This window comes from Fusarium oxysporum, chromosome 3 (assembly GCF_000149955.1).
Source record: "Fusarium oxysporum f. sp. lycopersici 4287 chromosome 3, whole genome shotgun sequence".
Classification (NCBI taxonomy): Eukaryota; Fungi; Ascomycota; class Sordariomycetes; order Hypocreales; family Nectriaceae; genus Fusarium; species Fusarium oxysporum.
Window position 1 is genome coordinate 5437402 of NC_030988.1, and position 26527 is coordinate 5463928.

Sequence of the window (26527 nt, forward strand, 5' to 3'; positions counted from 1 at the left end):
GAGAAATGAGAAAATAGGATACTCAGGCTTCTGCTTCACCCTTCGTGAGCTTGTCTCGTGCGTGCGGAGGTCGATAGGACGGGGTTTGTTCAAAGCATGTTGGGCTTGCTCAACGGATGAGTTGCTGCTTCAGCCTTCTAGGTATAGGGGTTTCGCGATGGAGTCTTTGCGAGTTATAGAGTACCATTTAGTTACAACATAATTGGCAGCGTGAATTAGATTATCAGAGAGTGTACAACGATTATTTACTGTAAATAGGATCTTATAATGTCAATCTGTATTCCATCCTTGGATATTCGATCCCGTCCTCATGCCCATCAACCATGTCTCGATATCCGCCTCATTATTACCTTTCAACCATTTCTTTGTTGTATCCCGCACAGTGGCTGAGACCCTCTCATACTCAGACCGATCCTGCATGAGCTTGGTGATAGTTTTAACCCATGGCCCTACGTCCTGCTTGGGTACGGTATACCGCCCCGATTCATCGCGTTCGCCGCTGATAGGATTTACCGGGATGATATAGTCCAGCCCAATCATTGACTCAGAGAGCGCACCTGAATTTGAAGACACGACTGGGATGCCCCGGAGGTGAGCTTCAACCACCACCATGCCCCAGGCCTCGCACCAGAGGGATGGAACGACAAGCACTTTGATATCGCGCCAGAGATCTTTTTCTATTGCACAGCACGGACGGACTCTGCAGACTGGTGAGCTGTATTCTCGGTACGCAAGGCTTACTAGATAATGCAGGGCGTACTCACGTCATGTTGGGCAAGTCTTCCATCTGCTTCACAGTTACGTCGTCGGCGCCCCAACTCATGTAGGTCAGAAACTCCAACTGCGGGCACGCTCTGGCGAGATTCACAAAGATGCACGAGCCCTTGATCGGACAAGGGTTTATCATGGCAACGAACTTCTTGTCCCAGTTAAAAAGCCGAGTTGGCATCTCGTGGTCCTTACCAACCAGGTACGTCCAGGGATGATGCACCAAGAACCGTGTCTGCAACTGGCTGTGCTCAAGGGCGTAGTTCCGAATAGTATCAGACACGCTCCAAATACCATCGAGCTGTTGAAAAAGATCTGCCTCGCGCGTTGTACTTGAATGACCAGGTACGCCACCAGCAAAGGGGCCAAAGGGAAGTTGCTCGGCCGTGTGGACAACTGCTATGCGAGACATGGTTAGATGAGCCAGCTCAGAGGCGAGACTGGCTTTCATGGATAGACCGTCGTTGGATATAATGTGTGTTGGAGAAAACCGTCTGATTTCCCCTTGCAGGAATGAGATGAAGTCCATGAGCGGCGCCGATGACGTTCCCTTCTACGGAGATGGTATTTAGCAATGTTATATCCAGGCCTCCAATGAGATAAGTGATCAATTACCTCGATATACTCGGCTGACATTCTAGCCAGTTGGTTGGGTGAATCTGCCTTGCCACCAAACACAGCATCAAACGCTTCGCTGTCCAGCGCCAGAGTCTCAACACCATCATCCATGCACAGCTCTTGCACTTTCACATCTATCCCGGGCTTACCATCTTCTAATCTCATATGCAGCACTGTGGTGCATACTCTCGGATCATGCTCGCCGCTACTATTCATATTCTGCATGTAATGCTCTACCTCTCCACGGTAGGAGTAGCAGAGTTGGCGGACACGATGACCCCTGGATGAGAGGTAGCGCAGCAGGGCGTTGTTGGCTTTGTAACCGCCCGAGGAGGAAAAGAGGCCCTTTGCGGTCTGGCTAAGAAAGACACGCATAGTGGCTGTTTCTTTCTCTGGATAGTCACAGTAAGGTGTTGGATAATTTTGGAGTGAAGTATAAACAGGAATTATAGCACATAAATATCTAGTTATACCGCTTGGAATTAAATAAAATAATAAAATGAGGTTGCAAGACCAATTAGAGTGAACCAGCAGCAGACAGGTTCTCATGCACAATAGGGTCAAAATGTCCATAGGTACAAGGTCGAAATTGAATACGTAGAGTTGCAGTAAGTTAGTCAACAGTTCTCATCACAGGACCGCATACCAGACCTTCACTGTGACGCAATTGCGACCTCACCTATCAGCCAAATCCACTTCCCCTATGGCACCAAAACATAGAAAGGAGCTTTAGCCAGTTTTGATGTAATCAACTGTATTCTAGCTATCACTGACAATGGGCTATATTTGATATGTGATAGACGGTCAACATGAGAGATGTGATCAAGGCTAATTCTGTCACTGGGGCGTTGAGGGCATTTGACATGCTGCTTGGAGTGTTTCACTATTAAGATGAAAACTCAAGGATAAGATTGGATTTGCATACCAAGGTAGGGTATAAGGAAATCGAGAGAATCTATTATCAATTCTTTGTAATCATTTCCATAGAACTGATAATCATGCAAAACGCACTTCTTCTATGTCAGACGTATGTAAGATTACGCCGAATGCATCGCGAAGACAACATGGTCTCTTGTTCCCAGCCCCTCACGATGCCCTGTCTTGTCAGCGGTGATGAAAAATTGATAATCGGACTTACTCAGCTTGAGGGGATTCCGACCAGGGTGTGAATTGAATATATTAACTCTTAGCCTCCTGAATCGGCGGTTTCTGTGATATGGATCCCATTATATGCCATCTTGTTGATCGCGCATTCACTAATTGAACATCATGAACTCCTTGCAGCGAGCCCTTTCAAAATTTGCATTAAGCCCAAGTACAGACTCTGAACGGCCGGAAACGAATGAAGATGATTTTGTCGAATTCAGGGACGGCGATGTTAAAAATCCAAGGAATTGGTCACTGGCAAGAAAACGGTACATCACCTCCATCACCATGTTACTATTGGCAAACGGCAGTATCGCCAGTAGCATCACAGCAGGGAATACTCAGTCAATCACCGAAGAATTTGGCATTTCGAGTGTTGCTGCCCAGCTCACGACATCACTTTTCCTGCTGGGCTTTTGCGCCGGGCCTTTGCTGTTTGGCCCACTATCCGAATTCTACGGCCGTCAGTGGCTGCTACACCTTACCTTCATTCTCTACTTCTGCTTTACGTGCCTGACGGCTTGGCCGCCGAACTTGGGTAGTCTGCTGGTTGGTGGTTTCTTGCTGGATGCTTTGCTGCAGGTCCCTTTGCCATTGGGCCTGGTGTCCTGGTTGATCTATGGGATAAGTGTGAGTGCGGTAATGCCATGGGCATCTTGATCTGTATATGTTGGATCGGCCCGGCCCTGGGTACTGTTATATCTGGGTGCTTTGAGCTGGAGAGGGACTGGCGTTGGTCTATGTATGTTTGTCTCTGGCTTGGATCATTCATCATGATTCCTATGCTGACGATTCCTGAAACGCATGGCCCGGCTGTTCTTACACGAAAGGCAAAAATGGCTCGGCAGCAAGGTCACGACGTACAGACCGCAGGGGAGGCTCCCAGACCAAAGCTGCTTCAGCTCTATAAGACTGCTCTGGCACAACCTTGGGTCCTCGTTCTCGACACTATTTCTCTGCTATGTTGCTTTTACTCCTGTCTCATTGCTGCTCTACAATATATGCTCTTCAGCATATATCCTATAGTGCTTCAGGAGCTGAGAGGATGGAATACCGCCGTGTCCCAGCTTCCCGTTCTCGGACAGGCCGTCGGTGCCGTGTTCGGCTTCCTGATGGTGTTTGATCATATGAGGCGTCGCAAGGCAAAGGCGAATACGGGGAGGGAGATGCTTCCAGAGGACCACATGGTTCTAGCCATGATGGGCGGCGTGGGCTTCCCGATCTCGATGCTCTGGCTGTGTTGGAGCGCCAAGTACAAGTCAGTATACTGTTGCATTTTCACAAAAAAGAGACATCGGGACTGACTTTCCACTAGCTCCGTGCATTGGATCGTGCCTACAGCGGGTGGCACGGTTCTGGCGACATGCCTGATGCTGATCCATGTGTCCTGCTTTAGTTACATAACTGACTCCTACGCGGACTACGCTGCTTCCGTCATAGCTGCCAATATTGTTGCGAGATGTATCAGCAGTGCGGGAGCTCCTCTTTTCACTAGGCAGATGTTCGACGCCCTTGGAGTCGGCGACGGAGGGTCGCTTATTGCGGGTGTGGCAGCGCCTCTTGCCGTCATACCATTCTTGTTCTACCGTTATGGCCACACTATCCGCTCACGCAGCAAATATGCTCTTGCTTGAGAAGGGCGCCAAAGGCCAAGCAAGATGAATCCACGTGTTTGGATGGCGAGACCTTTGTGTAATAGGGGTCCCAAGCAGCGACGTCATTTGAGCGACAGGCAGCGACATCTCAACTTGACTAGAGCTTTTCAAGGGACGCACTAAATCTCGACGAAACTTTGATCCTACAGCTCCTCGACCCAATAGATTTACAGTAATAAACTCCCGTCCATCACATTGTGACAAACCAAACCTTGCATGTCGGAGCCGTCTAACTATTCCGCGATGCAACCGTTTGATGTCCAGGGGATCCTCACTCACACCACGTCTCATATCAGATCGTAACACACTGTGGGGCCAGCCCCCACCCCCAAATGCTACTCTCCGTTGGACTATCCTTTTGCTGATTGGCTTTATGCGTGATTGAGTTCACCGATGGCTGTCCAGGACTTTTGGAGGCTATACCGGAGTCCGGAGCCGTGCGATTTAGGCGTATGATTGGTGGGCGAAATATCGCTCATAACCGTTTAGTCTATCAAGTTCAGTTCATTTGAGTTGGCTGTACGACCCTCGCTTGTCAGACTCGTCGTTTATCACATTCCAAAAATCATGCCATGGGCTGAGTGATTGCGTTCTTAAAAAACGACAGTAAGTATGATAGTGTATTAGTACTGTACACATTGAAGCTGAGGCTCATTATGCCAGGGACTGGAATACAATCTAATTGATCAAATTTTGTAACCGAGGATATATAGCTGCTCTTGTGTTTCTAATGTCAAAGAGGTTGGTAGGTCCTTGGTTTGTAAAAATTACTCCCAAGTCTTCATGAGGTGTAGATATCTTCTGGGGTTATATGCCTGTCAGCTTGCAGATCCGTAGCTAGAATACTGAGAACCGGACTTTTGTCATCTGCTTGTGGGTCGAGGGATATTGCATGCAGGATAACGAATCCAATCCAGGTATCACTGCGGGGTAACCAGCTGTGCACATTCAAACAACTACCGTATGTATAACTTATTATGGATCGATAACTTTTTGCGATAAGCCATCCAGAAGCGGGGTAACTGTGCGCGAACTGAAGGCTTTACATATCATGACGGCTAAATGACAAGATGAGTGTCCTTGCTCATCGTGTCCCTTGCAGCATCAGCACTGCAACACACCAGTTTATGTCCTCGGAAGTGGGCTATGCTGTTGTCAAGCCATGTTATTTAAAACAAACGCATCAGATAGCATGCCAAATGTCTGTGATGCTCTATTGAACGCCATTTACTCGCTCGCCTGGCTGCTAACTTTTAGGTTAAATCGAGCGGCGGGCTACTGATCAAAACAGACCTGGGTATTTAATGGATAAAGACGGAAGCAAACGTGTCGGCATTCAAGCAAAGGACATACAAAAAGTGAGTAAGCAGCTGACATAAGCTTGGTTCTCCATTGGATACAGCGAGAGCCCATTACCCGACAGCAGTCTTTTGTCTCAGTGTGTGTGCTTTTGTCCCAGATGCTACGACTCTCGCTTTCTTCAACCTGGATTCCTTTTGTCACAGTTCCATATTTGTGTAAGGTCCCTAACAAACTTCGTTGTAGCAATGACCATGGAACAAGCTCCCACTACACATACAGATCAAACGTACGACCTGTCCGCGCTTGGTAACTTGGATGCTGCATCTCAATTCCTTGGAAATCAGTGGTATCTTGCGTCAAATGACGGCAATTACGAGCATTTACTCAGCGAAACCGGAGATTACATACCGCGGCTCCTTGGCGATCCGACTTTGGACCAGGGGGCTGAGCCTCTCTTATCTCAAGAGCTTACAACATCCCAGCAGGATTCATCATTGGCAATTATCACGAGCCCAGCTAGCAATGCCGAGTGTCGTCCAGAGTCTTCGGTGCACCAACAGGCTTCAGAACCCACAACCATCTCGAGTTCCCCCAGCAATATCGAGTACCATGGATCTCCATCAAGGCAGCCTGAAGCAAAGAAACGCAGTATCAGCTTCAGCATGGAAAGTACGATGAGCTTGCCACAAGAAGATTCCACCACGAGTCCCCAGGGAGAAAACCCAGTCCAAGAGGCGGGCCCAAGCACGAAAAGGCGTGGCACTATCAAGACGGCCAGTACTTTGCTTACGAAAGATATCGCATACATCAAGAAGGTCAGGGAGAGGAACAAGCGCGCTGCGACCAAAGTCCGCCTCAAGCAACGAGAAACTGAGAAGAACCTCGAGTCTGCCGAAAAGGACTTGCAGCAGGCGAACCACAGGTTGGCAGAATGTGCAAAGGAGCTAACTCATCAAGTCCACGACCTCAAGATGCAACTCCTTGAGCATGGCACCTGTGGCTGCGTCCTCATTCAGGAGTACATTGGCAATGAAGCAAATCGCTATGTTCAAGACACGAGTGGTAAGGCTTCTGGTCGCGAGCATACTCCTGATGGTTAATCCTATGAGATTGCTGTGGTGGGCATCTTTTACTAAATCTAACCTGTCTATAATATTATAAAGCCCTCTACCGCTGAGATTGTACATTGCAACACTTTGGTAATCAGCGAGACTGCTTGTATCTATTGTTGCTTTGTGATCTAGCAGACTGAGAATGTAAGTAAAATTAGTATTATGTAGCTTTGATAGATACTAAAAAAGCAATGTGTTTTTGAGAGTATTGTTTGAGGTCATAGACCTACTAATATTGCACGCCTTACCTCGACAAAGGGCAAGGCGCACGTGACGGATTATTCATCTTGTAAATGAGGCCGCACTCAGCCAATACACCATAGTCGTGTCATACTTACAGCTGGATACCCATGCCGAGCAAACCTGTGACATCACATATCAGTCAGTTATACCAGTGCTTGATCAAGGCCATCTCAGCGCTTACATGCATGAAATCCTATTTATCACTATCGCCAATGCGGTTAGAAGCTGTAGTATCGCTACGGTCATAGATCTCAGACTGCCTGAACGCTGACGTACTTGGAGCGACTAGCAGATATGGCATGTTATAGTCTTGCACAAATCTGTTTTAGAGCTGGAGTGTCTTGACTAGATCCAGCTTGCGCTAGTTAAGCGAAACCCTGGGGACCAAATGTCCGACTTGGGATACGAAAGAAGGAGTACTGTACAAAGGCGTATATATGATGGTGATATTATGTAATTGGAAGTGGTACTGGGTCTCGGTTTGAGAATGATATTTGAGTTTGTATTGCATTAGATTGATGAAAGAATGAAAGAGAATACGCAGTTTGGGTATATGAGATTTATATGTGTCTTACATTAGGATGATGAAAAAATGCGAGAGGTTATGCATAACAACAACATCCTCATGATCTGGGAAGAAGTGCTGGGGATGTGATGCTGGACATAAATTGCATAATGAAAGCCCGCTCTTGCTGATGGAATCTCGAGAATAACCATAATCAATCTACAAACAACACCAACGATCAACATGACAGAAGTATCCAAGTATGCTCCATCATAGCCCCTGCGCTTGATTAATTTCTAATGTGTGCCACAAGACCAGTCTACACAACATCCTACAAGCCCCATCCTAGCGATAGGATGAAGGCAGCCACTTGGACGGGCACAAAGTCCATCGAGCTGTCCTATGTGCCTAAACCCACCATCACCGCGCCCGCTGATGCCATCGTGCACATCACCCACTGTACCATTTGCGGTTCGGATCTGCACATGTATAACGGCGATCTGAACAAGGTCATGGAGAAGGGTTTGATCATGGGCCATGAGGCTATCGGCATCGTCGAAGAAGTCGGACCGCAGGTCAAGACCCTCAATGTAGGAGACCGAGTCATCATCCTGCCCGTCATTGCATGCGGGGACTGCTTCTACTGTAAGCGGAAGGAGTTCTCGCTGTGTGACCGCACCAACCCGTCCAAGGAGTTGGAGCAAATGTACGGCCATCGCTTGTCTGGCATCTTTGGTTACTCCCTGATCACGGGAGGCTACCCAGGAGATCAGGCTGAGTACTGCCGCGTGCCCAACGCCGATCTCACCTGCGTCAAGGCTCCGAAGGACATAGAGGCCAGTAAGCTTGTTGGCCTCGCCGACGTGACTCCTACCGCCTGGCACGGCAACGAGCTGGCCGAGGTCGGCAAGGAAGATGTCGTCGGCGTCTGGGGCTGCGGCGCCGTTGGCCTCTCTATCCAGCGTCTGGCGAAGCTTCGTGGAGCCAGCAAGGTCTATGCCATCGACAAAGACGAGCACCGCCTCGACATTGCCAAGTCGATGGGCATGATTCCCATCAATGTCAAGGATCACTCCGATCCTGCTGACTACATCTTGTCCATTGAACCACATGGGCTGGACCGTGGCATTGAGGCGAGCGGCTTCAGGAGCACCAACTCAACTACTCATGCCACTATGAGAGCGCTGGGGGTCGAGGGGGACAGCTCTGATACTGTGAGCGCGGCGATCAAGGCGACACGCAAGGGAGGCAATGTCGCGTTGATCGGAGACTTTTTCTACAATACCAACAACTTCCCGATTGGAATGTTGATGGAAAAGGGCATCACCCTACGCGGAGGACAGCTCTACGCTCAGAAGGTAGCGTCCCTGACCTACCTCGTGTTATGGAAGGGTACTAACTGTCTTGCAGTACTTTCCGTTTCTTCTGGACCTGGTTGTCGAAGGGAAATACGACCCCTCTTTCATGTTTACCCATCACGGTACAGTAGCCAACGCATGTCTACCAACCATCGTGTTCTAACTCTTCTTCCTTCGCAGATAACTTCGAGAACATCTCAAAGAACTACGAAGCCTTCTTTAGTCACAAAACGCCTGGAGGATTGAAGGTATGTCTCTCAACTGCCTTTGGACGGGCACAGGGTGGGGGTTCAGTTTGAATATCAGTATATGCCCATTGGTCGGCCTGGATCTATCCACTATTGAGGAATGCAGTCTCAGCCTCCCTACACTTATTACAGTAGCAAGCCATCTTCCAGTCTTTACAGAATAGTATATGTGTATGTATCCACTCTCGTACCTTGACTCAATGGGTGAAACAAATTGAGGGTAGTCTGAAGGCCCTGTAGGTTTTGTATTGTAGTCGTAAGCTATCAGCCATGGGTCTCATCTCCAAATAGCATATCTATAAACACGCATTAAAGTTTCAGCGGAGTATTTCTTCTGCGGTCTAACAACGGTTTTAAACTCCCGCATACATCTATATTTGTCTGTAAGTACCAGCATTAGGGTGTAGCAATTGGTCAGGCATTTTCGTATAATGTTTAAGTTTTGAACCAGATGTGTTATTTACAGTTGAGTCTTGTGGCTGAGAGCTTATATCACCTCAGAGAGAGTAAAATAACTACTAGTAACCTAACTAACTCTTATCAAGTCTAGCTATAATAGCCTTCGGCCACTTTGCCACTTTAGAAAACTTGGGGTTATCATCCAGCTGTAAGTCGATAGCCTCTACGAGTCTCCTGGACCAGCCTTTAACATACCAAAACTGCTGCTCAACAAGGCTCAGCAGCACTGAAAAGTACGACAACAGAACAAGAGCGCATGGGTCATTGGCCTGGATGTCCGACATGATATTTGCAGAGATGACATATGGGAAGAACATGACCATGCCGATCTCTGCCTGGGGACCGGCATGTGCGATGAGGATCGCTGCCTTTCGCAGCTGCAGCGTGGCAAACTCGTAGTCTGCCCTGTTGCAGTCTGATAGATTAGTGCGATAAAAGGCGAAGAGACGGCGAAGTGCCTGAAATGTGTCCAGGGGCAGAGCACTTTGATCCAATGGAGGGTCGAAACTTTTCATTGCTAGTCAGTTCATATCGGTTCCATGGGGAGAACAAGATCACGTACTCGTAAGAGGCCTCATCATTCTCTCCTATTATCCAGATACCATGTGCCCATGCTGAGAACGGCGTCTCCGTGAGATTGCGTCCCGCACACAAGAGACTGGATCGAATACCACGTATCAAGACAAAGATCTGCAGGATATCGACCATAGCATCCTCGATCCGTCCCGCAGGAGAAAAAGCGTACATGACGGTTGTGGATGAGAAGCAGAACGCAGGCTGCCAGTTCTTTTCGTCGATGCTAGTAAATATTCTGCGGAACCCTTCCATGCCGCGGGTCTGGTGATAGGCTGCGAGATCCAGATACTTGTCCCTTCTTGCAGGCAGCAGGTGAGCCTTGTGCAGGGCGGCGACGGATAGTAGGCCGTGGGAGAGAAACGGTGTGTTATATGACATCTCGGGGAGAACCATGCGCCAGATGTGCTGCATATCCAGCCTCAAGGCAAGGGTGTTGGCTGTAATGGTGGAGTAGTGGTGCATCAGTTCCAGGCCGTGGGTTTGGAAATTCAGAGATGGGCTTGGCATCGAAAGAGTCCATATTCCAGCCACGGACAAGGCATCGGGACAGGGGTTGGTCTATCTGTCATTTATCCCAGTCCGGCGTACGGGGTCTGTGTTCTGAGAGGACTGTCGGGATGAGGTCAAGCTACATGTCATCCCACGACGGGCACAGTTGAAGCAAGAGGGAAGCCTTTCGTCGCACTATAACGGAGCCGTTGCAAAATCTTAGCAAAGTCCGCCAGTAGAGCTGGGAGGGAAAATCTAATCAGGAAGCTCCATAATATCGCGGCCATGACACACTTACCTTGACTTTTCTACGTTTGCACTCCCGGCATCCGCTGCGAGACTTTGTGTGAGAGCGTCGTGGTTTCATTTTTGGCAACGTACGTCGTCACTGACGCGGAAAAGGATATTGATGGAGGGTTTCAGATCTAACCGCGGGTTCGGGCAGAATGGACAGGTCAGTGGAAAGGAACTAACTTAGTTATAAGCTTATAAGGATGCTAAAACGCGAATACGCGGCATTCGGATGAACCGGGAATTGTGGGCATCCAATGGCAGGGCTTAGTTTGTATTTGGCATGGATATCAAGTGGATCCACGTTTTCCCAGTATATCACATTATATCACATCTGAGGCTCAAGCGTTATCTCCAAGCTCAAGCTATGGCTGGGAAACCCAGGCACGTAGGCTGTCGGGTCTTTGATGTTGTGTTTGACATGGCCCCAGCCGGCTCGAAATGCTTTGTTACTCGAGGTGGCTACCGTTCTTTAAAACTGAGGTCTGCCCTCTCGTCATGGACGGAAGCCCAGCTCAAATCATCTCACCCAACATATTTGGTCCAGTCTCATCTTTCGCCAAAGAACAGACAAACAGTATAACGCTTGTTACTCGCCGTAAACATGGCTGCCAAGTGCGACCCCAACTATCGGCATGCCGACTGGTCCTTCTGTCGCTACGAACCCTCGACAGCCGCGGCCGTCATATTCGTCGTGCTATTCAGCATCACAACGATCGTCCATGTCTTCCAGTTGATTAAGACTAAAACCTGGTACATGCTGGCATTCTGCCTCGGCGGCATCTGTTAGTTACTTCAGGAGCCTTTATCGTCCAACTTCGCTAACAATGATTACTGTAGCTGAAATAGCCGGATACATTGGCCGCGCGATCAACTCAACCGAGGACCCTGGCTGCTGGACATTAGGACCCTACGTCGTTCAAAGCGTCTTGCTTCTCATCGCCCCTGCATTGATGGCAGCTTCTATCTACATGACACTGAGCCGTGCCATCCTCCTGACAGAAGGAGAGGTTCATGCAGTTATTAGGAGACGGTGGTTAACAAAGATCTTTGTAGTAGGAGATATTATATCGATCGAGCTCCAGTCCGCAGGTATGCACAACTGATCCCGCACTCCCACATCGAGTCATGGAAGCCCTGCTAACTGTTCATGTTGTTCCAGGCGGAAGCATGATGTCGGGAGCCAACGAGGGGAACAACCTCATGAAGATTGGAGAGTACGTCATCATCGGCGGCCTCTTCTTCCGGCTTGCCATCTTCGGCATCTTCATCGTGGTCGTCAGTGTCTTCCACCGCCGGATGAAACGGTCTCCTACCAACAAGAGCCTAGAGCCCTCGATTCGGTGGCGCCATTACCTCACTACTCTCTACATCACGAGCGGTTTTATCTGGGTCAGGAGTCTGTTCCGAGTTATTGAGTACCTCGATGGCAACGACGGATATCTCATGAGGACTGAGGCCTTCATGTTCGTCTTCGACGCTACCCTGATCTGGATTGTGATGGTTTGGATGAACTGGTATCACCCCAGCGAGATTGGCCTGCTTCTACGAAATGAGCTACCGGTGACGAATGGTTTCGAGCTACTTCCGTTTCGACAACGATTTGAGAAGATCCGCTCTTGAGCCATATTTCGTTTATCGGCAAGAGGATGTATCCAGGCTCAAGTATATAGTTGGCTATTAGAAGTGTACCTTAGGGAGGGGATGTGATATGATGCAATAGTACCAGCTTTAAGAACCTTTTCTTTCTACTAAGTTCTCTGTGCTGATATAAGCTCTCAGCCACAAGTCTCAACTGCAAATAACACATCTTGCTCACAACTTAGACATTATACCACAATGCCTGACCAATTGCTACCTTTTCTTTCTACTATAGAAGCCGTTGTTATAGCAGCTTAGTGTCAATCACCATGCGCTGGCATAATTAACAACAATGTATGTTATCGTGGGCTGTTACAGGCTGGTTGACATGACAGCATTACCAGTAGAGTAGTCGTAAATGAGGGGCTCATTGAATCAGGACAAGCACTCCTGCGTACCGAGCCAATGCGCCACAGATGCGGTGATTTATATGAATTTAACAGTACACTATTTCTTCTCGGGGGCTTATATAAGCAACATTATTACTAGTGTACTACCTAGCAGAACAATTACTTGGGTAGGGCCTAGAGATCGGCCCCCCGTGCTTTCGTTACTACCTTCGGTATCCGTGCCTCAAGCACGGGGGGTGCACTGACAGGGAAAAGGGGCTGCTGACAGGGAAAAAATTTAGGTACCTCAATTTGGCTGCAAAACCCGCCAAATTTTTGTAGCTTCTTTATATGCACCTATGATGCCTACAATTATTTATCTACCGCAACACCACAGCCTCTATTAATATCGCCACCTCGACAACAAATATTAAATCAATTACAACTATTGCAATAGTACTTCAATTAATAAAAAAAAATATGACATCTGAAAGTCCAGAGCTTGCTCCATTAACACAACAAATATATATCAATCCTGAGACTGGTTTACCACGAATTTCCCGCTTCACGGACTATAATATTGAAGAACGCACCATCGCAGCAAAGGCATTATATCTAGAAGGCTTTTATCCCTCTATGAGAGCCGCTGCACAAGCATGGAAAGTCAACTATAAGAGACTTCGCAGTAGGATCAACGGCCATCATCCTGTGAGAGATAACGGCGGCAACAGGACGTTATTCAGCAAGGAAGAAGAGAAAGCTATACTCGCTTGGTGTTGGAGGAGAGTAACACAGGGGCATCACATACAACAACGCACACTTCGTCAGTATGCGAATTCCCTGCTTAAGGCTACACATCGTAAGCCTCATGCCTCAAGATTCTGGGCTCGCCGCTTCCTCAGGCGGTATCGTGAAGTCTTTCATAGGAGAAAGAGCCGTACTCTCGCTGCAAATCGCAAAGCTATGGCAGACCGAGCCAATGTCGAAGAGTGGTTTGCAAAATGAACAGAATTTGTCAAGGGAAACGACATCAACTTCGATAATGTCTGGAATTTCGACGAGACTGGCTTTATAATAGGATATCTAATGAACGGTATTATGATATGGACTTTCCTCGATATCGACTCCCCTCTGTTAACAGATGCACATACGACTATTAGTGTGACTATCGTGGAGTCAATATCTGCAACAGGAGGAATCATAGCCCCGTTTGTCATCATGCCCGGCGTACAGATTCCCTCCCGTTGGGTGGATAATGACCTAGACGAGCAGGCTACGATAGTCACAACACCAAAAGGCTATATCGACGATATCACGGCACAGGACTTCTTTGACCACTTTGAGAGACTTACCCGGCCTCAAAATACATCAGATCTTCGAGTTGTTCTTTATGATGGATGTGAAAGTCATTTCACTAAAGAGCTTTATCAGAAAGCTCTAGATGCGAATATTATCTTATATCCCTTCCCTCCTCATCTGACACATATACTTCAGCCATTAGATGTTGGATTATTCAGTACATATAAGCATTGGCATCAGGAAGCCTTACTTAGGGAAATCGCCAATGGTGCTACGGACTTCAATAAAGCTGACTTTATGTTTCATTTACAGGAGATTCGCCGCAAAGCTACTAAGAAAAGTACTATTATCTCATCGTGGGCAAAATCCGGCATCTATCCTCTTGATCCCTCCGTTGTTATCAACAAAATGGTCAACCTTCTTTCATCCCTCTCTTTGGAGGTTGCTGAACGTGATCTTCCCGGCTATATCACACCTGGGTTATCTTCCAACCACAGCAGTGACTTTCGCGATGATTCAAATGAAGAAGAAGTTGGCGAATCATCACGAGATATACATCAAAATACTCATCGCAACGAGGGGATTCCAATGATGCCCCCCACGCCTCCAACGGTTATCTGGAACAATGTCAACACACCTCAGCTTAATCTACGGCAAATCAAGCAATACGAAGGTTATGTGGCCCTTCGTATTGAATGTTCAATATCCTCAGGCGTGCCTCTGACCCCAAGTGTGTTACATGTTAATGAAAAAGTGCGAAAAGCACACACAACCCTTGCCTTGAACGGTATCACAGCTACTCAGGAGATGCGCCGTTTGAAGGAGAAGAGCCTACGACGTTCAGAACGGGACGAAGGAACTACTATCATAGCAAATTACGGGCCAATTACAGTTTATGATGCCAGACTCCGTGTCGCAAAGGATCAACATAATAGACGGGCAAATCAGGATGCAGAGCTTCGTCGTTATTATGCCAAGGAGGTCAGAGACGAGGCTGTATATCTACGGCGGTGGCTTTTCTCTGTAAGGAAGCTACTACGGTCATCTTTGAAGGAATATCATCCTATTGAACAACATAGGAGTCAACCTTCATACTCACAGGAAGTGAGGCCATTCACAGTCAGTGAATTCTTCATCAAGACTCAATCCGAGCTTTGTATCAAGTCTACAGAGCTTCTAGCTACAAGATATTGTGCTCACCGTGAGATGCACGCAAAGATGAAAGAATCCAAGCTATTGGCCAAGCAAGCAAGAGATGCACAGCAAGAACATATACCTAAGATCTTCCCTTTTTACTGGAATCCTCCATTCCTTCTTCCTTTTGACTATAATATCAATATAGTCAAAGATGCAGTCGATTTGATAGCCTCACCTTCGAGAAAACAGCGTGGAAAGCAGAAAGCGTTGTCTGTTGATGATGATGAATTGGATATCGATGAAAGTGAAGATGATGAAGAGATTGAAGAAGAAGAAGAAGGAGAAGGAGAAGGAGAAGGAGAAGGAGAAGAAGAAGAAGAAGATGATGATATACCAGTTAAAGATACTATTGAAGTTAGGTAGGATGACTTAGTTGTTGCGAAAAAGAATGAATAACATACCTGATTTTGATGATATATTATGGTGTTGTGGTCCCGTAGATGCAGATGGGGGGTTAGTCCGGTCTGAATTATGTTACTAACCGAGGGAAAGTCGGTACCTTCATTTGGCGGGTTTTGCAGCCAAATTGAGGTACCCCAATTTTCCTTGTCAGCAGACCCTTTTCCCAGTCAATGAACCCCCCGTGCTTGGGCACGGAGCTTGCGGAGTGATACCACAAGCTAAGGGGGGCCGGTCTCTAGGCCCTACCCAAGTAATGCCTCTATCTGCGGGGTATTATCATTGTTATAGCATTATGACAGATATAGTGCGTAGGCGCTACCTAAACTGCGTTAAGCTTATGATGCACTTATGCGCTAGTGGGTGCTCTCTAGTCCCTGATATTCCCAGTCCAATTAAATGTTTGTCAGTTAAAGCAAGGTTGGACCAGAATGGACAGGATGTCTCTATAACGTATACGACAAGCGCGTGCACGACAAGCGAATGCACCACTGCACCGTATAGTATTAAAAAACCTACCCTATAGTATTTCTTATTGATAAATAAAATAGCCAAAAATATGAAGAAAATATTTTTAATAATAGTATAGTTAGTGCTATTTGTATTTTAAAAGATTTTTAGCTATTTTACCTTCTATAGAAAATCATAAAATACAGTGTATCTTACAGTGTAAATAGACTTTAAGGTGTCACAGCTCGACCAGACTGGCCTACCCTAGACCACTAACAAGGTAGATCCGGATCACGTGGCGATACGTTATCGCAGAGACTTTGTTTACCGACCAGATAGTTCCTGAACGTAGCTCCTCGAGCTACGTCTTGTTAATAGAGCCTGACCTGCCTGCAGTGCCTATCCGTAGCAATAGACCGTATTCTGCCTGAAGCGTTCCCCGTTCACCTGCCCTACCGAGCCCAGCCCGTGACACTACGTAGCTCCCACCAATTGGACGCCGAACGCAATGCCTGCCCACCCGACTCCCCCCGCTATCCCAGGAAGCCGCGCCGAATATGAGGCATGCTATGCAGAGGACCCCGATAAGTGGTACCAATACCTAAGCGACGCCTACGCCTGGATGAAAGAACAGGAATCCAACCAGGTCGCAGCCGATAGGAAGCTCGTAGAGCTCCAAGTCCAGGTCGAGACCCAGCAAGAGGAAATCCTGAACCTCCAGAACACCCTACAGGCGGTACAGATCGAGAAGTCCGCCGCCATGATGCAGAGGTCATGGGTAGAGGACCGGCTTGATAAGAAAGAAAAGGAACTAGAGGCGGCCCGGGATGAAGCCCGCCAAGCTATAGCCTCTAGACTACCTACTCTGAGATTGTGGGAGCGGCTCCGCCTCCTACTACCCGATCTACCGCCTCCGCCTACCTTTCAGAACGACTACCCGACCCTGAGAAGTTTGAAGCTACCCGCGCAGACTTACGCCGCTTCCGTGATGCCATTACAGAGAAACTAACCGTTAATGAAGACCGATACCCGACTGCAGTGAGCCGTATGGCTTATGTGAATAGCCGACTGAACAAGGAATCCTACAAGCTCATACAACCTTACATCTTTAAGGGAGCTTGCCGCCTTCCAGACTATCAGGATATCTTGGATATCCTACAGGGCGCCTATGGGGACCCGAACGAAGCCAGAACAGCACGACGGAAGCTAGATGTTATCAAACAGAGAGATAGAGACTTCTCTACCTTCTATGCCGAGTTTCAGAGCCTGAGCCTTGATAGCGGCCTTGAGGGAGATGCCCTGGCCCCTTTCCTCGAGAAGGCCGTATCGAAAGAGCTATCCGAGATGCTCCTGAATAACCCCCCTGCCGATTACAGCTATAATACATTAGTATCGCACTTCAAGGAACTGGATATACGCCTGCAAGAATACCGTGAGAAGAGCCGACCCTATATCCCTAAGAGGTCGAACCCTATACCTCGTGTAGGTCCTACACGCACACGGGCCGAGAGACAAGAGAGGAAGTCCCCCTCGCCCCGTAGGGGTCGAAGCCCCCCTGAGAATCCCCAGCTTGCCGGAGACCCCATGGACTTAAGCAATCAACGCCGCTATATCCGCCCGAACTACCGCAGAGAGAATAACCAGTGCTTCCGTTGCGGGTCGTCATCTCACTACCTCCGCGACTGCCCTGAACCCGACACCCGGCCTGCTAAATTCCGACACGCAGCTATTCCCCAGAGCCCTTACCGCTATAGCCGTCACTCCTCTCCAAGATCCCCGGCTCTAGACCGATCCGACTCCCGCAACTCACGAAGGCACCAGGAAAACGGGGCGAGCCTGTCCTAAGTCGGCGGCAGGCTCCCGCCTCACTACCACCCGCACTGAAGATCAGACTATCTGCCGCCTCGGTCCATGGGATTCCAGTTGAAGAGGAAGGGAACCAACGTTCTAACTTAATGATTTTACCTGCTAACCTAATATCAACTGGAAAGGAACCAATACCTTCTTACGCTATGACAGATAGCGGAGCAGAAGGGAAAGGATTCATTGATGAAAGCTGGGCTAAGTCCCAGAACCTGCAATTCCGCCCCCTGAAGAGGCCTTTCGAAATAGAAGTATTCGATGGCCGCCCTGCCGAGAGTGGACAGATCACCCACTACGTCCGTGCCGGACTCCGTATCGCCGACCACTACCAGAAGAATATGTTATTCTACGTCACCCGGCTAGCCAGCTATCCTATAGTCTTAGGAATGCCCTGGTTAAAGCAACACGATCCACAGGTAGGCTTCGCAGCCCACACCTTTACCTTTAATAGTCTATACTGTCAGAAGTTCTGTAATACACCAGCCAAGCCCACAAAAATCAAAGCCCTACAGACCGTCCCAAAGAAATTCCTCCGCCAGCTAGAACAGAACATTCCCCAAAGCCTGAGGAGGAAGGATATCCTTCCTATATCCCTACAAGCTGTCAGACTATATAGCCGGAGAACCCGCTGTCGCTTCTTCGCTGTCACCCTGGAACAGATAGACAGAGCATTACAGAATAAGAGTGAGGATCTGAGACTGCCCGAGGAACTACGAGAGTTCCAGGACGTATTTTCGCCTAAAGAAGCAGAGAAGCTACCTCCGCACCGAGCCGGAGATCACCACATTGAACTGATACCCGGAGGGAAGCTGCCCTTCGGCCCGCTATATGGAATGTCCCGAGAAGAGTTGACAGCTCTACGAGAGTGGCTCGATGAGAACCTGCGCAAAGGATTCATCCGACCTAGCTCTTCACCCGTCGCCTCCCCAGTGCTGTTTGTCAAGAAGCCAGGCGGCGGGCTACGATTCTGCGTGGACTACAGGGCCCTGAATAATATCACCGTAAAGGACCGCTACCCGTTACCCCTGATCAAGGAATCCCTGAACAACCTGTCCGGCATGAAGTACTTCTCCCGCATAGATATTGTATCCGCTTTTAACAACCTCCGGATCGAGAAGGGCCAAGAATACCTCACGGCCTTCCGGACCCGTTTCGGATTATATGAGTCCCTGGTCATGCCCTTCGGCCTGACAGGAGCCCCTGCAACGTTTCAACGTTATATTAACGACGCTCTGCGAGAGCACCTGGATATATTCTGTACAGCTTACTTAGACGACATCCTGATTTACAGCCGGACCCGGGAGGAGCACATAGAGCACCTCAAGTTGGTGCTCCAGAGGCTGAGATCCGCTGGGCTCTTCGCAAACCCATCGAAGTGCGAATTCCTAGTGAAAGGGACGAAATTCCTGGGCCTGATCGTGGGCCAGGAAGGCATCAGAATGGACCCCGCGAAGGTTGAGACTGTTAAGAACTGGAAAACACCGACCTGCCTGACAGATGTACAAGCCTTCATTGGCTTCGGGAACTTCTATAGGAGGTTCATCCGTGACTTCTCAAAGCTCACAGCACCCCTGAATAGACTGACAAAAAAGGATGTACCCTTTATATGGGACGATACTTGCGAGAAGGCCTTTGTAAGGTTAAAGGAAGCCTTTATAACGGCACCAATTCTACGCCCGTTTGACTGGACCAAGGACGTGATCCTTGAGACCGATGCCTCTGATTATGTCTCAGCAGGCGTACTCTCACAGTATGATAACGAAGGAAGGTTACACCCGGTGGCGTTCTTCTCAAAGAAGCACACTGCTACAGAGTGTAACTACGAGATCTACGACAAGGAACTGATGGCTATTATCCGCTGTTTTGAAGAATGGAGACCTGAACTGGAGGGAGCACCCTCACCTATCAGAGTTATTACAGACCACAAGAACCTCGAGTACTTCACGACCACGAAGTTGCTGAATAGGAGGCAGGCTAGGTGGTCTGAATTCTTGTCCCGCTTTAATTTCCAGATCACCTATAGACCAGGGAAGCAAGGAGTTAAGCCCGATGCCCTGACCAGGAGGTCAGAGGACCTCCCTAAAGAGGGGGATGAGCGCCTGGCGCACCAGAGCCAAGTAGTCCTGAAGAAGGAGAATTGGCAACTTCCACCGTTAAAGGTCCAGAGAGCCCGCATCCGACAACCGCACCGACAAGGTTCAATACCAATAGAGGAACCCATCCTTTCCTTAGAGCTACCAGAAGACATTAGCCGCCTGTTAGACCAAGCCTATAAGACCGATGAAGATCTACAGTCGATACTGCAAGCCCTAGAAGAAGGAGCCCCACGCCACCCGAAGATCACACTTGCCGAATGCAAAGTAATACAAGACCGACTGCTATACCGAGACCGCGTTTATATTCCGAATTACGACCCCCTGAAGACCGCACTCCTGAAGGCTAGCCACGAACACCCTATAGCTGGTCACCCAGGCCGCGCCCGTACTTATGATCTACTCTCCCGCGATTACTACTGGCCTGGAATGCTGTCATATGTTGAACGATGGGTTAAGAACTGTCATACCTGCCGAAGAGCCAATCCTGCCCGAGAGGCAAGGCAAGGAGTCCTAAAGCCCCTACCGGTACCTGAACGAGCCTGGCAACACATATCAATGGATTTTATCACCTACCTGCCGCCCAGCGAAGGACACGACGCCATATTGATTATAGCCTGCCGCCTCACGAAGATGAGACATATTATCGCCTGTAAAGGGACCTGTGATGCAGAAGACACCGCCCGTTATTACCTGAAAGAGGTGTGGAAGCTACATGGCCTCCCACATACAATTATATCAGACCGGGGACCCCAATTTGTGGCTGAGTTCTGGAAGAAGCTTACCCAGCAGCTATCAATCAACTCGCTGCTATCAACCGCCTATCACCCCGAGACCGATGGACAGACAGAACGCTTAAATGCGATATTGGAACAGTACCTGAGAGCCTATGTATCTTACTTACAAGATGACTGGAGCCGATGGCTCCCTCTGGCCGAGTTCGCTGCGAACTCCCTGAAGTCTGAGACGACCGGTATGTCCCCGTTCTTCGCGAATTACGGATTCAACCCGCGGATGGGCTTCGAGCCTACAATTACAGTCAAAGGAACACCTGCCACAAGAGACGCTGAGAAGTTCGCGCAAAAAATGAATGAGATACTGGAATACCTACGCTCCGAGAGTATAGCCGCGCAAGCCCGCTACGAAACCCAAGCGAACCGTCACCGACGACCTGCCAGACAATATCGTGAAGGAGATCACGTTTGGTTAGACGCCCGAAACATCAAGACATTGAGACCGCAGAAGAAGCTAGACTGGAAGAACATCGGCCCGCTTAAGATCACGAAGGTTATCTCCCCGTACGCCTACCGACTGGAACTGCCTGCCAGTATGAAGATACACCCGGTATTTCACACAAACCTGCTTAAGCCCGCCGCTACCGACCCGCTGCCGGGCCAGAATCCAGACCCGCCGCCGCCTGTCGAAGCTGAAGGAGTAGAGGAGTGGGAAGTCGAAGATATCGTAGATTCCCGCTGGGACAGACGCGGCCGCGGAGGCCGTCCTAGACTGAAGTATACCGTGAAATGGGCTGGATACGCAGACCCAACAGAAGTCCCCGCAGACTATGTGGAGAACGCCGCCGAGGTTGTGGCTAACTTCCACAGGAGATATCCCGATAAACCTGGACCACAGTGACCTATCTCGACAGAGCTCGATGCTAAGAGAGGGGGGTACTGTCACAGCTCGACCAGACTGGCCTACCCTAGACCACTAACAAGGTAGATCCGGATCACGTGGCGATACGTTATCGCAGAGACTTTGTTTACCGACCAGATAGTTCCTGAACGTAGCTCCTCGAGCTACGTCTTGTTAATAGAGCCTGACCTGCCTGCAGTGCCTATCCGTAGCAATAGACCGTATTCTGCCTGAAGCGTTCCCCGTTCACCTGCCCTACCGAGCCCAGCCCGTGACATAAGGTTTATAGCTATATGTAATTTTTTAAAAAGTCTAAGAAAGGTAATGTAGCTTATTTTAGAACTTATATATAGGCTATTAAATTTATAGCTATTTTAGGTTTAAGTTAGGGTTTTTATAAGCTTTTAAAAATTGGATTTTAAGGTGTATAGAGTAGTGGTGCACTCGCTTGTCTGGTGCACGTGCTTATCGTATACGTTATTCAACTCTACAAATTATGTCATAACTGCGACATGCACACATTATAAGTCAATTAAAACTAGCTGGTCTGAAAGGGGTTATGTCATATTTGCAACATAGAGATCATCACACTCTAATATGCGCGACCAGGCAACGTAACAGGGCACGCGTTGTTGCATAAACTTGGAGTCATAGTCTGGTCAGCTTTCTAGCATTGGCGAGTCCATAAACCATAAATTACAAGTCATTGGCACTCTTGGCATGCTCGGCATCCTCTAAACTCCTTGGACAAGCTTTCAAAAGACCAATTTTACTGCAACTCCAATTTTTCCCCGCACCTGTCATTCTACCACATTCTAAATGGATAAATCCGGCAAGGAGATCGCATCGCCAGCATATAAGCCCCCGTTCCCGCCAACTTCTTCCTTGGTTTATCAGGATGACCTAGTCCTCCCTGCAGCCTTCAACGATATATCTCCCTTAGCAAGGGAACTGCAGCCACTGAGATATGAGGCCGGAGATGAGGTGCATAGATTTCTTTGCGCCTTTTTCGATCTTTCTCGATTCAATGCCATACGCAAGATGTTATGGCTAATCGCCGTCCATGGAGCTCCCCGATCATTATACTACCAGAAATTCCTGCGTCGTGAAATTGTAATTGCAGAGGAACTGGATCTTCATCTTGTTTGGGCTAAGTCGAGAATATTTATCAAGCCACTACCGGACTTTCTCCTCAACTACGATTTCTGGGAGGCCAACATATCCTGTGACCCTCAATTGCACCGAGCAGCGTGCGGGCTTCTGTACTCTTATTGTGGCCTTATTCGCTTTGGTCATGATTTGCGGGTGGCTCAAGAATCTCGTCTAATCAATGAGAACCTGGACTACCGAGCTTGGTCGGAATTTGCCCGTATAATACTACCAAATCTCAACCCCAAGGACTCTAATATCATGGACAAACGATTCCAATACGGCGAGTTGCGGTTAAATCGGCTCGATACGATTTACCGATATTCGCCCTACAAGTTTTCCATATCCAGTATCCTTCAAGGCTTCCCCCATGCTTTGACCGAGAGCTATGTGCCTTACATGGACCAGTACAATAACGCAGTGTCAGCGTTTGGTATCATTGTTATTATTCTGTCGGCTTTCAATTTATCATTAGCCTCACACTCGAAAAGTCCAGATCCTGATCTTCAGCAAGCAGCATACGGTTTCAGTATATTCGCGATGATTTTATGCGCCGCCCTTACTGGATTGTTTATTGTATTACCCTTGGTTTCCTCACTAGCGACAATCTATGGCTCTTTTGCCATACGAAGACGACTTGAGAAAAGAAATGAGGACAATTACGCGTAGCTTAGTTATTATTACCCGCACTCTGTAGTCTTGGTATAATATACTTTGGTTGGGATGTTTACGCTTGAGTCATTGGAGCCAAGCAATACTGTGTTTGTAGCTATCTTCTTGTCAGAGATAATTGCTAGAAGATGTAATAGCCTGCAGATTTATTTAGAATTATTTAATATATATGTTGATGAGAGATGTATCGGCATAGTCTACAGAGATAACGATTCTTCTGGTATATATAACGTACTTGATAAGCGAGTGCCACATACAAGCGAATGCAACACTTATACTGTACAGCTAAAAGTAAAAATATTAGATTTCCTAAAACTAGCTAACGTGTTTGATAAGCGAGTTGACCAAAAATCCCTCAACTTTCATTATTACCATTTGATTAAATACTTCTCAACAACCTAATATGACACAGCCTTCAAATGAAGCTAGAACCCTTCTTGCCCTTCAGGTCCTTCAAAATAACCCAAAACTAAGCATCCGACGCGCTGCAAGTATATATAAGGTTAGATACGGTACCCTCCGTAACCGAAAGAATGGCATGCAATCGCGGTGCGATTCTATCCCAAACTCACGGAGACTATCTGATCTAGAAGAGAAGATAATAGTCCAATTCATTCTTGACCTAGATTCGCGAGGATGTCCCTCGCGACTGCGTTTTGTGGAAGAAATGGCCAATTCTCTGCTTGCAGACCGCAATGCATCACCTGTCGGCAAGCGTTGGGCTCATAACTTCGTAAAGCGACAACCAGAGCTAAAGACGCGTTTATTTCGGAGATATGACTATCAGAGAGCTAAATGCGAAGATCCGACTATTATTCGTGGCTGGTTTAGGCTTGTGCAGAATACAATTGCAAAGTATGGTATCCGATCAGATGATATCTGGAACTTTGATGAGACTGGCTTTATGATGGGCATCATTATGGCCGGAATGGTGGTCACCGGTTCAGAAAGGCAAGGAAGGCCAAAATCAGTGCAGCCTGGAAACCGGGAATGGATTACAGTAATCCAGGCGATTAATGCGGAAGGTCAATTAATCGCGCCGTTTATCATTGGTGCAGGCCAATACCACCTTACGAATTGGTACCGAGAATGCGAGCTCCCCGGCGATTGGGTTATTGCAACGAGCCAAAACGGATGGACAAATAACGAGCTGGGTCTAGAGTGGCTAAAGCACTTTGATCGGTCTACAAGTAACCGATCAACTGGTCCCTATCGTCTTCTGATCCTTGATGGTCACGAAAGCCACCACTCTGCCGATTTCGAGAGATATTGTAAGGAGAACAAGATCATCACGCTCTGTTTGCCTGCCCATGCATCTCATCTACTCCAGCCTCTTGATGTTGGGTGCTTTGGGCCGCTGAAACAGGCTTATGGTCGAGAAATAGAGCATCTGATCAGATGCTCTGTAACCCACATTTCTAAGACTGAGTTCTTTTCTGCCTTTTATACTGCATTTAAAGCTACTTTTACAGAAAGCAATATCCGGGGAGGTTTTAGAGGAGCTGGGCTTGCTCCTTCAACCCGGAAAATGTAATCTCAAAGCTTGATGTGCAGCTACGGACTCCAACGCCTCCTCAGGAGGCTGTTGAACCTTCGACCCCATGGGTTTCAAAGACTCCAAAGACAGCTACTGAGGCCCAATCTCAATCTGAATACCTTGAAAAACGAATCAGGAAGCATAAGAGCAGCTCCCCAGAGTCAATAATTGAAGCTTTAAAGTCTAGTACTAAAGCAACAAAGGCAGCTTTACATCGGCTAGCCTTAGTAGAGGCTAGGTTAAAGGATCTTGAACAAGCAAATAAGATACTAGGCCGGCGCCGAAGGTCAAAAAGGACCAGACTACAGAAAGGAGGGGCAATGACTGTACAGGAAGCATCGCAAGTAATTGATCAGATGGATGTTGATGCGCAGGTAGTGGCTGAATCATATAGAAATGGTGCTCGAGGAAGGTCGGATCGACTGGGTGGTCGGCGTTGTGGTGTATGCGGTAAGGCCGGGCATAATGCAAGGACCTGTCAGGTAGTAATTGAGACATCTGGGGAAGAGTATAGTGAGTGATTTTAATTGATTAGATAGTTTGTGATGGTTTTATGGCAATTTTCATTTAGATAGTTAAGATTTTTGGTCAACTCGCTTGTCTGGTCAACTCGCTTATCAAACACGTTATAACGTGCATGATAAGCAAGTGCTCCAGACAAGCAAGTGCTCCACTACCCTATATACCTTAAAATTCAGTTTTAAAAAGCTTATAAAAAGCTTAACTTGTGCCTAAAATGGCTATAATTTTAATAGCTTATATATAGGTACTAAAGTAAGCTATAATAAATTTTTAAGATGTTTAAAAAAAATCCTATATAGCTATAAGCCTGAAAGTTTATTTACACTGTAAAAAACACTGTATTTTAAGGTTTTCTATATAAAATAAAATAGCTAAAAGTCTTCAAAAAATACAATTTGATAAAGCTAGCTATACTATTATATAAAATATTTTTATTAGAGTTTTAACTATTTTATTTAAGGTTTTAAATACTATAGGGTAGTCTGCCTTTATATTACACAGTATAGTGGAGTACTTGCTTGTATGGAGCACTTGCTTATCATGCACGTTACGAGTAATTAAAATTTACGAAAAATGATTTTGGATTTATTGGAGAAAAAGTTATACAATTTTCTTTTTATTAAACTTTTATTTAATTTTTTAAGCCATTAATACCAAAGATTAACAAAAGAATACAGTGTGAACAAGCTTTTTTGTATTAACTCTATAAATAATAATAGATAAAATTTAGTAAAATTCTCCTGCATAAGTTTCTATCTAATTACCCGTTGGCTCGACCTGACGGTGGCCAACTTAGCAAGCTAAGTTGGGCACAAAACCTTGAGACACGCACAAAAGGGTGAGACATATCTTCATTGGTGCAATCTACCTCCTTCAATGTTATCCGGAGATTGAGCATGGAAATAACCGGGAATAAAATACTGTAAATTACACTAACAAACTTACATTAAGTTTACTAGTTATCAAGATTG

General features: G+C 47.4%; 7 protein-coding genes across 8 annotated transcripts; 5 read left to right on the forward strand and 2 right to left on the reverse strand.

The window, feature by feature from the left end:
* Positions 1 to 270: 270 nt before the first annotated feature.
* FOXG_14960 (uncharacterized protein) lies at positions 271 to 1761 on the reverse strand (the record flags this gene model as incomplete). Its single annotated transcript, XM_018395029.1, has 3 exons — positions 271 to 700; positions 765 to 1321; positions 1384 to 1761. 3 exons carry the CDS (start codon positions 1759 to 1761, stop codon positions 271 to 273), a joined length of 1365 nt encoding a protein of 454 aa, XP_018255009.1.
* A 1544-nt stretch (positions 1762 to 3305) lies between these two features.
* FOXG_14961 (uncharacterized protein) lies at positions 3306 to 4892 on the forward strand (the record flags this gene model as incomplete). The annotated part of the gene is made up of 2 exons (XM_018395030.1): positions 3306 to 3790; positions 3848 to 4892. The coding sequence occupies 2 exons, from the start codon at positions 3306 to 3308 to the stop codon at positions 4164 to 4166; spliced, it is 804 nt and encodes a 267-aa protein (XP_018255010.1). The 3' UTR covers positions 4167 to 4892.
* A 498-nt stretch (positions 4893 to 5390) lies between these two features.
* Positions 5391 to 6807, forward strand: FOXG_14962 (uncharacterized protein). 2 transcript variants are annotated; one of them, XM_018395032.1, is made up of 2 exons: positions 5391 to 5545; positions 5733 to 6807. In XM_018395032.1, exon 2 carries the CDS (start codon positions 5735 to 5737, stop codon positions 6587 to 6589), a length of 855 nt encoding a protein of 284 aa, XP_018255012.1. In that variant the 5' UTR covers positions 5391 to 5545; positions 5733 to 5734; the 3' UTR covers positions 6590 to 6807. The 2 variants fall into 2 exon arrangements, with proteins under 2 accessions (XP_018255012.1, XP_018255011.1); XM_018395031.1 differs by having other exon boundaries at positions 5409 to 6807.
* Positions 6808 to 7648: 841 nt separating this feature from the next.
* FOXG_14963 (NAD-dependent aldehyde dehydrogenase) lies at positions 7649 to 9095 on the forward strand (the record flags this gene model as incomplete). Its single annotated transcript, XM_018395033.1, has 3 exons — positions 7649 to 8707; positions 8760 to 8829; positions 8888 to 9095. 3 exons carry the CDS (start codon positions 7649 to 7651, stop codon positions 9004 to 9006), a joined length of 1248 nt encoding a protein of 415 aa, XP_018255013.1. The 3' UTR covers positions 9007 to 9095.
* A 390-nt stretch (positions 9096 to 9485) lies between these two features.
* Positions 9486 to 10497, reverse strand: FOXG_14964 (uncharacterized protein; the record flags this gene model as incomplete). Its single annotated transcript, XM_018395034.1, has 2 exons — positions 9486 to 9921; positions 9977 to 10497. 2 exons carry the CDS (start codon positions 10495 to 10497, stop codon positions 9486 to 9488), a joined length of 957 nt encoding a protein of 318 aa, XP_018255014.1.
* An 877-nt stretch (positions 10498 to 11374) lies between these two features.
* On the forward strand, positions 11375 to 12393 carry FOXG_14965 (uncharacterized protein; the record flags this gene model as incomplete). The annotated part of the gene is made up of 3 exons (XM_018395035.1): positions 11375 to 11555; positions 11611 to 11862; positions 11933 to 12393. 3 exons carry the CDS (start codon positions 11375 to 11377, stop codon positions 12391 to 12393), a joined length of 894 nt encoding a protein of 297 aa, XP_018255015.1.
* A 10102-nt stretch (positions 12394 to 22495) lies between these two features.
* Positions 22496 to 23550, forward strand: FOXG_21845 (uncharacterized protein; the record flags this gene model as incomplete). Its single annotated transcript, XM_018402214.1, has 1 exon — positions 22496 to 23550. One exon carries the CDS (start codon positions 22496 to 22498, stop codon positions 23492 to 23494), a length of 999 nt encoding a protein of 332 aa, XP_018255016.1. The 3' UTR covers positions 23495 to 23550.
* Positions 23551 to 26527: the final 2977 nt, after the last annotated feature.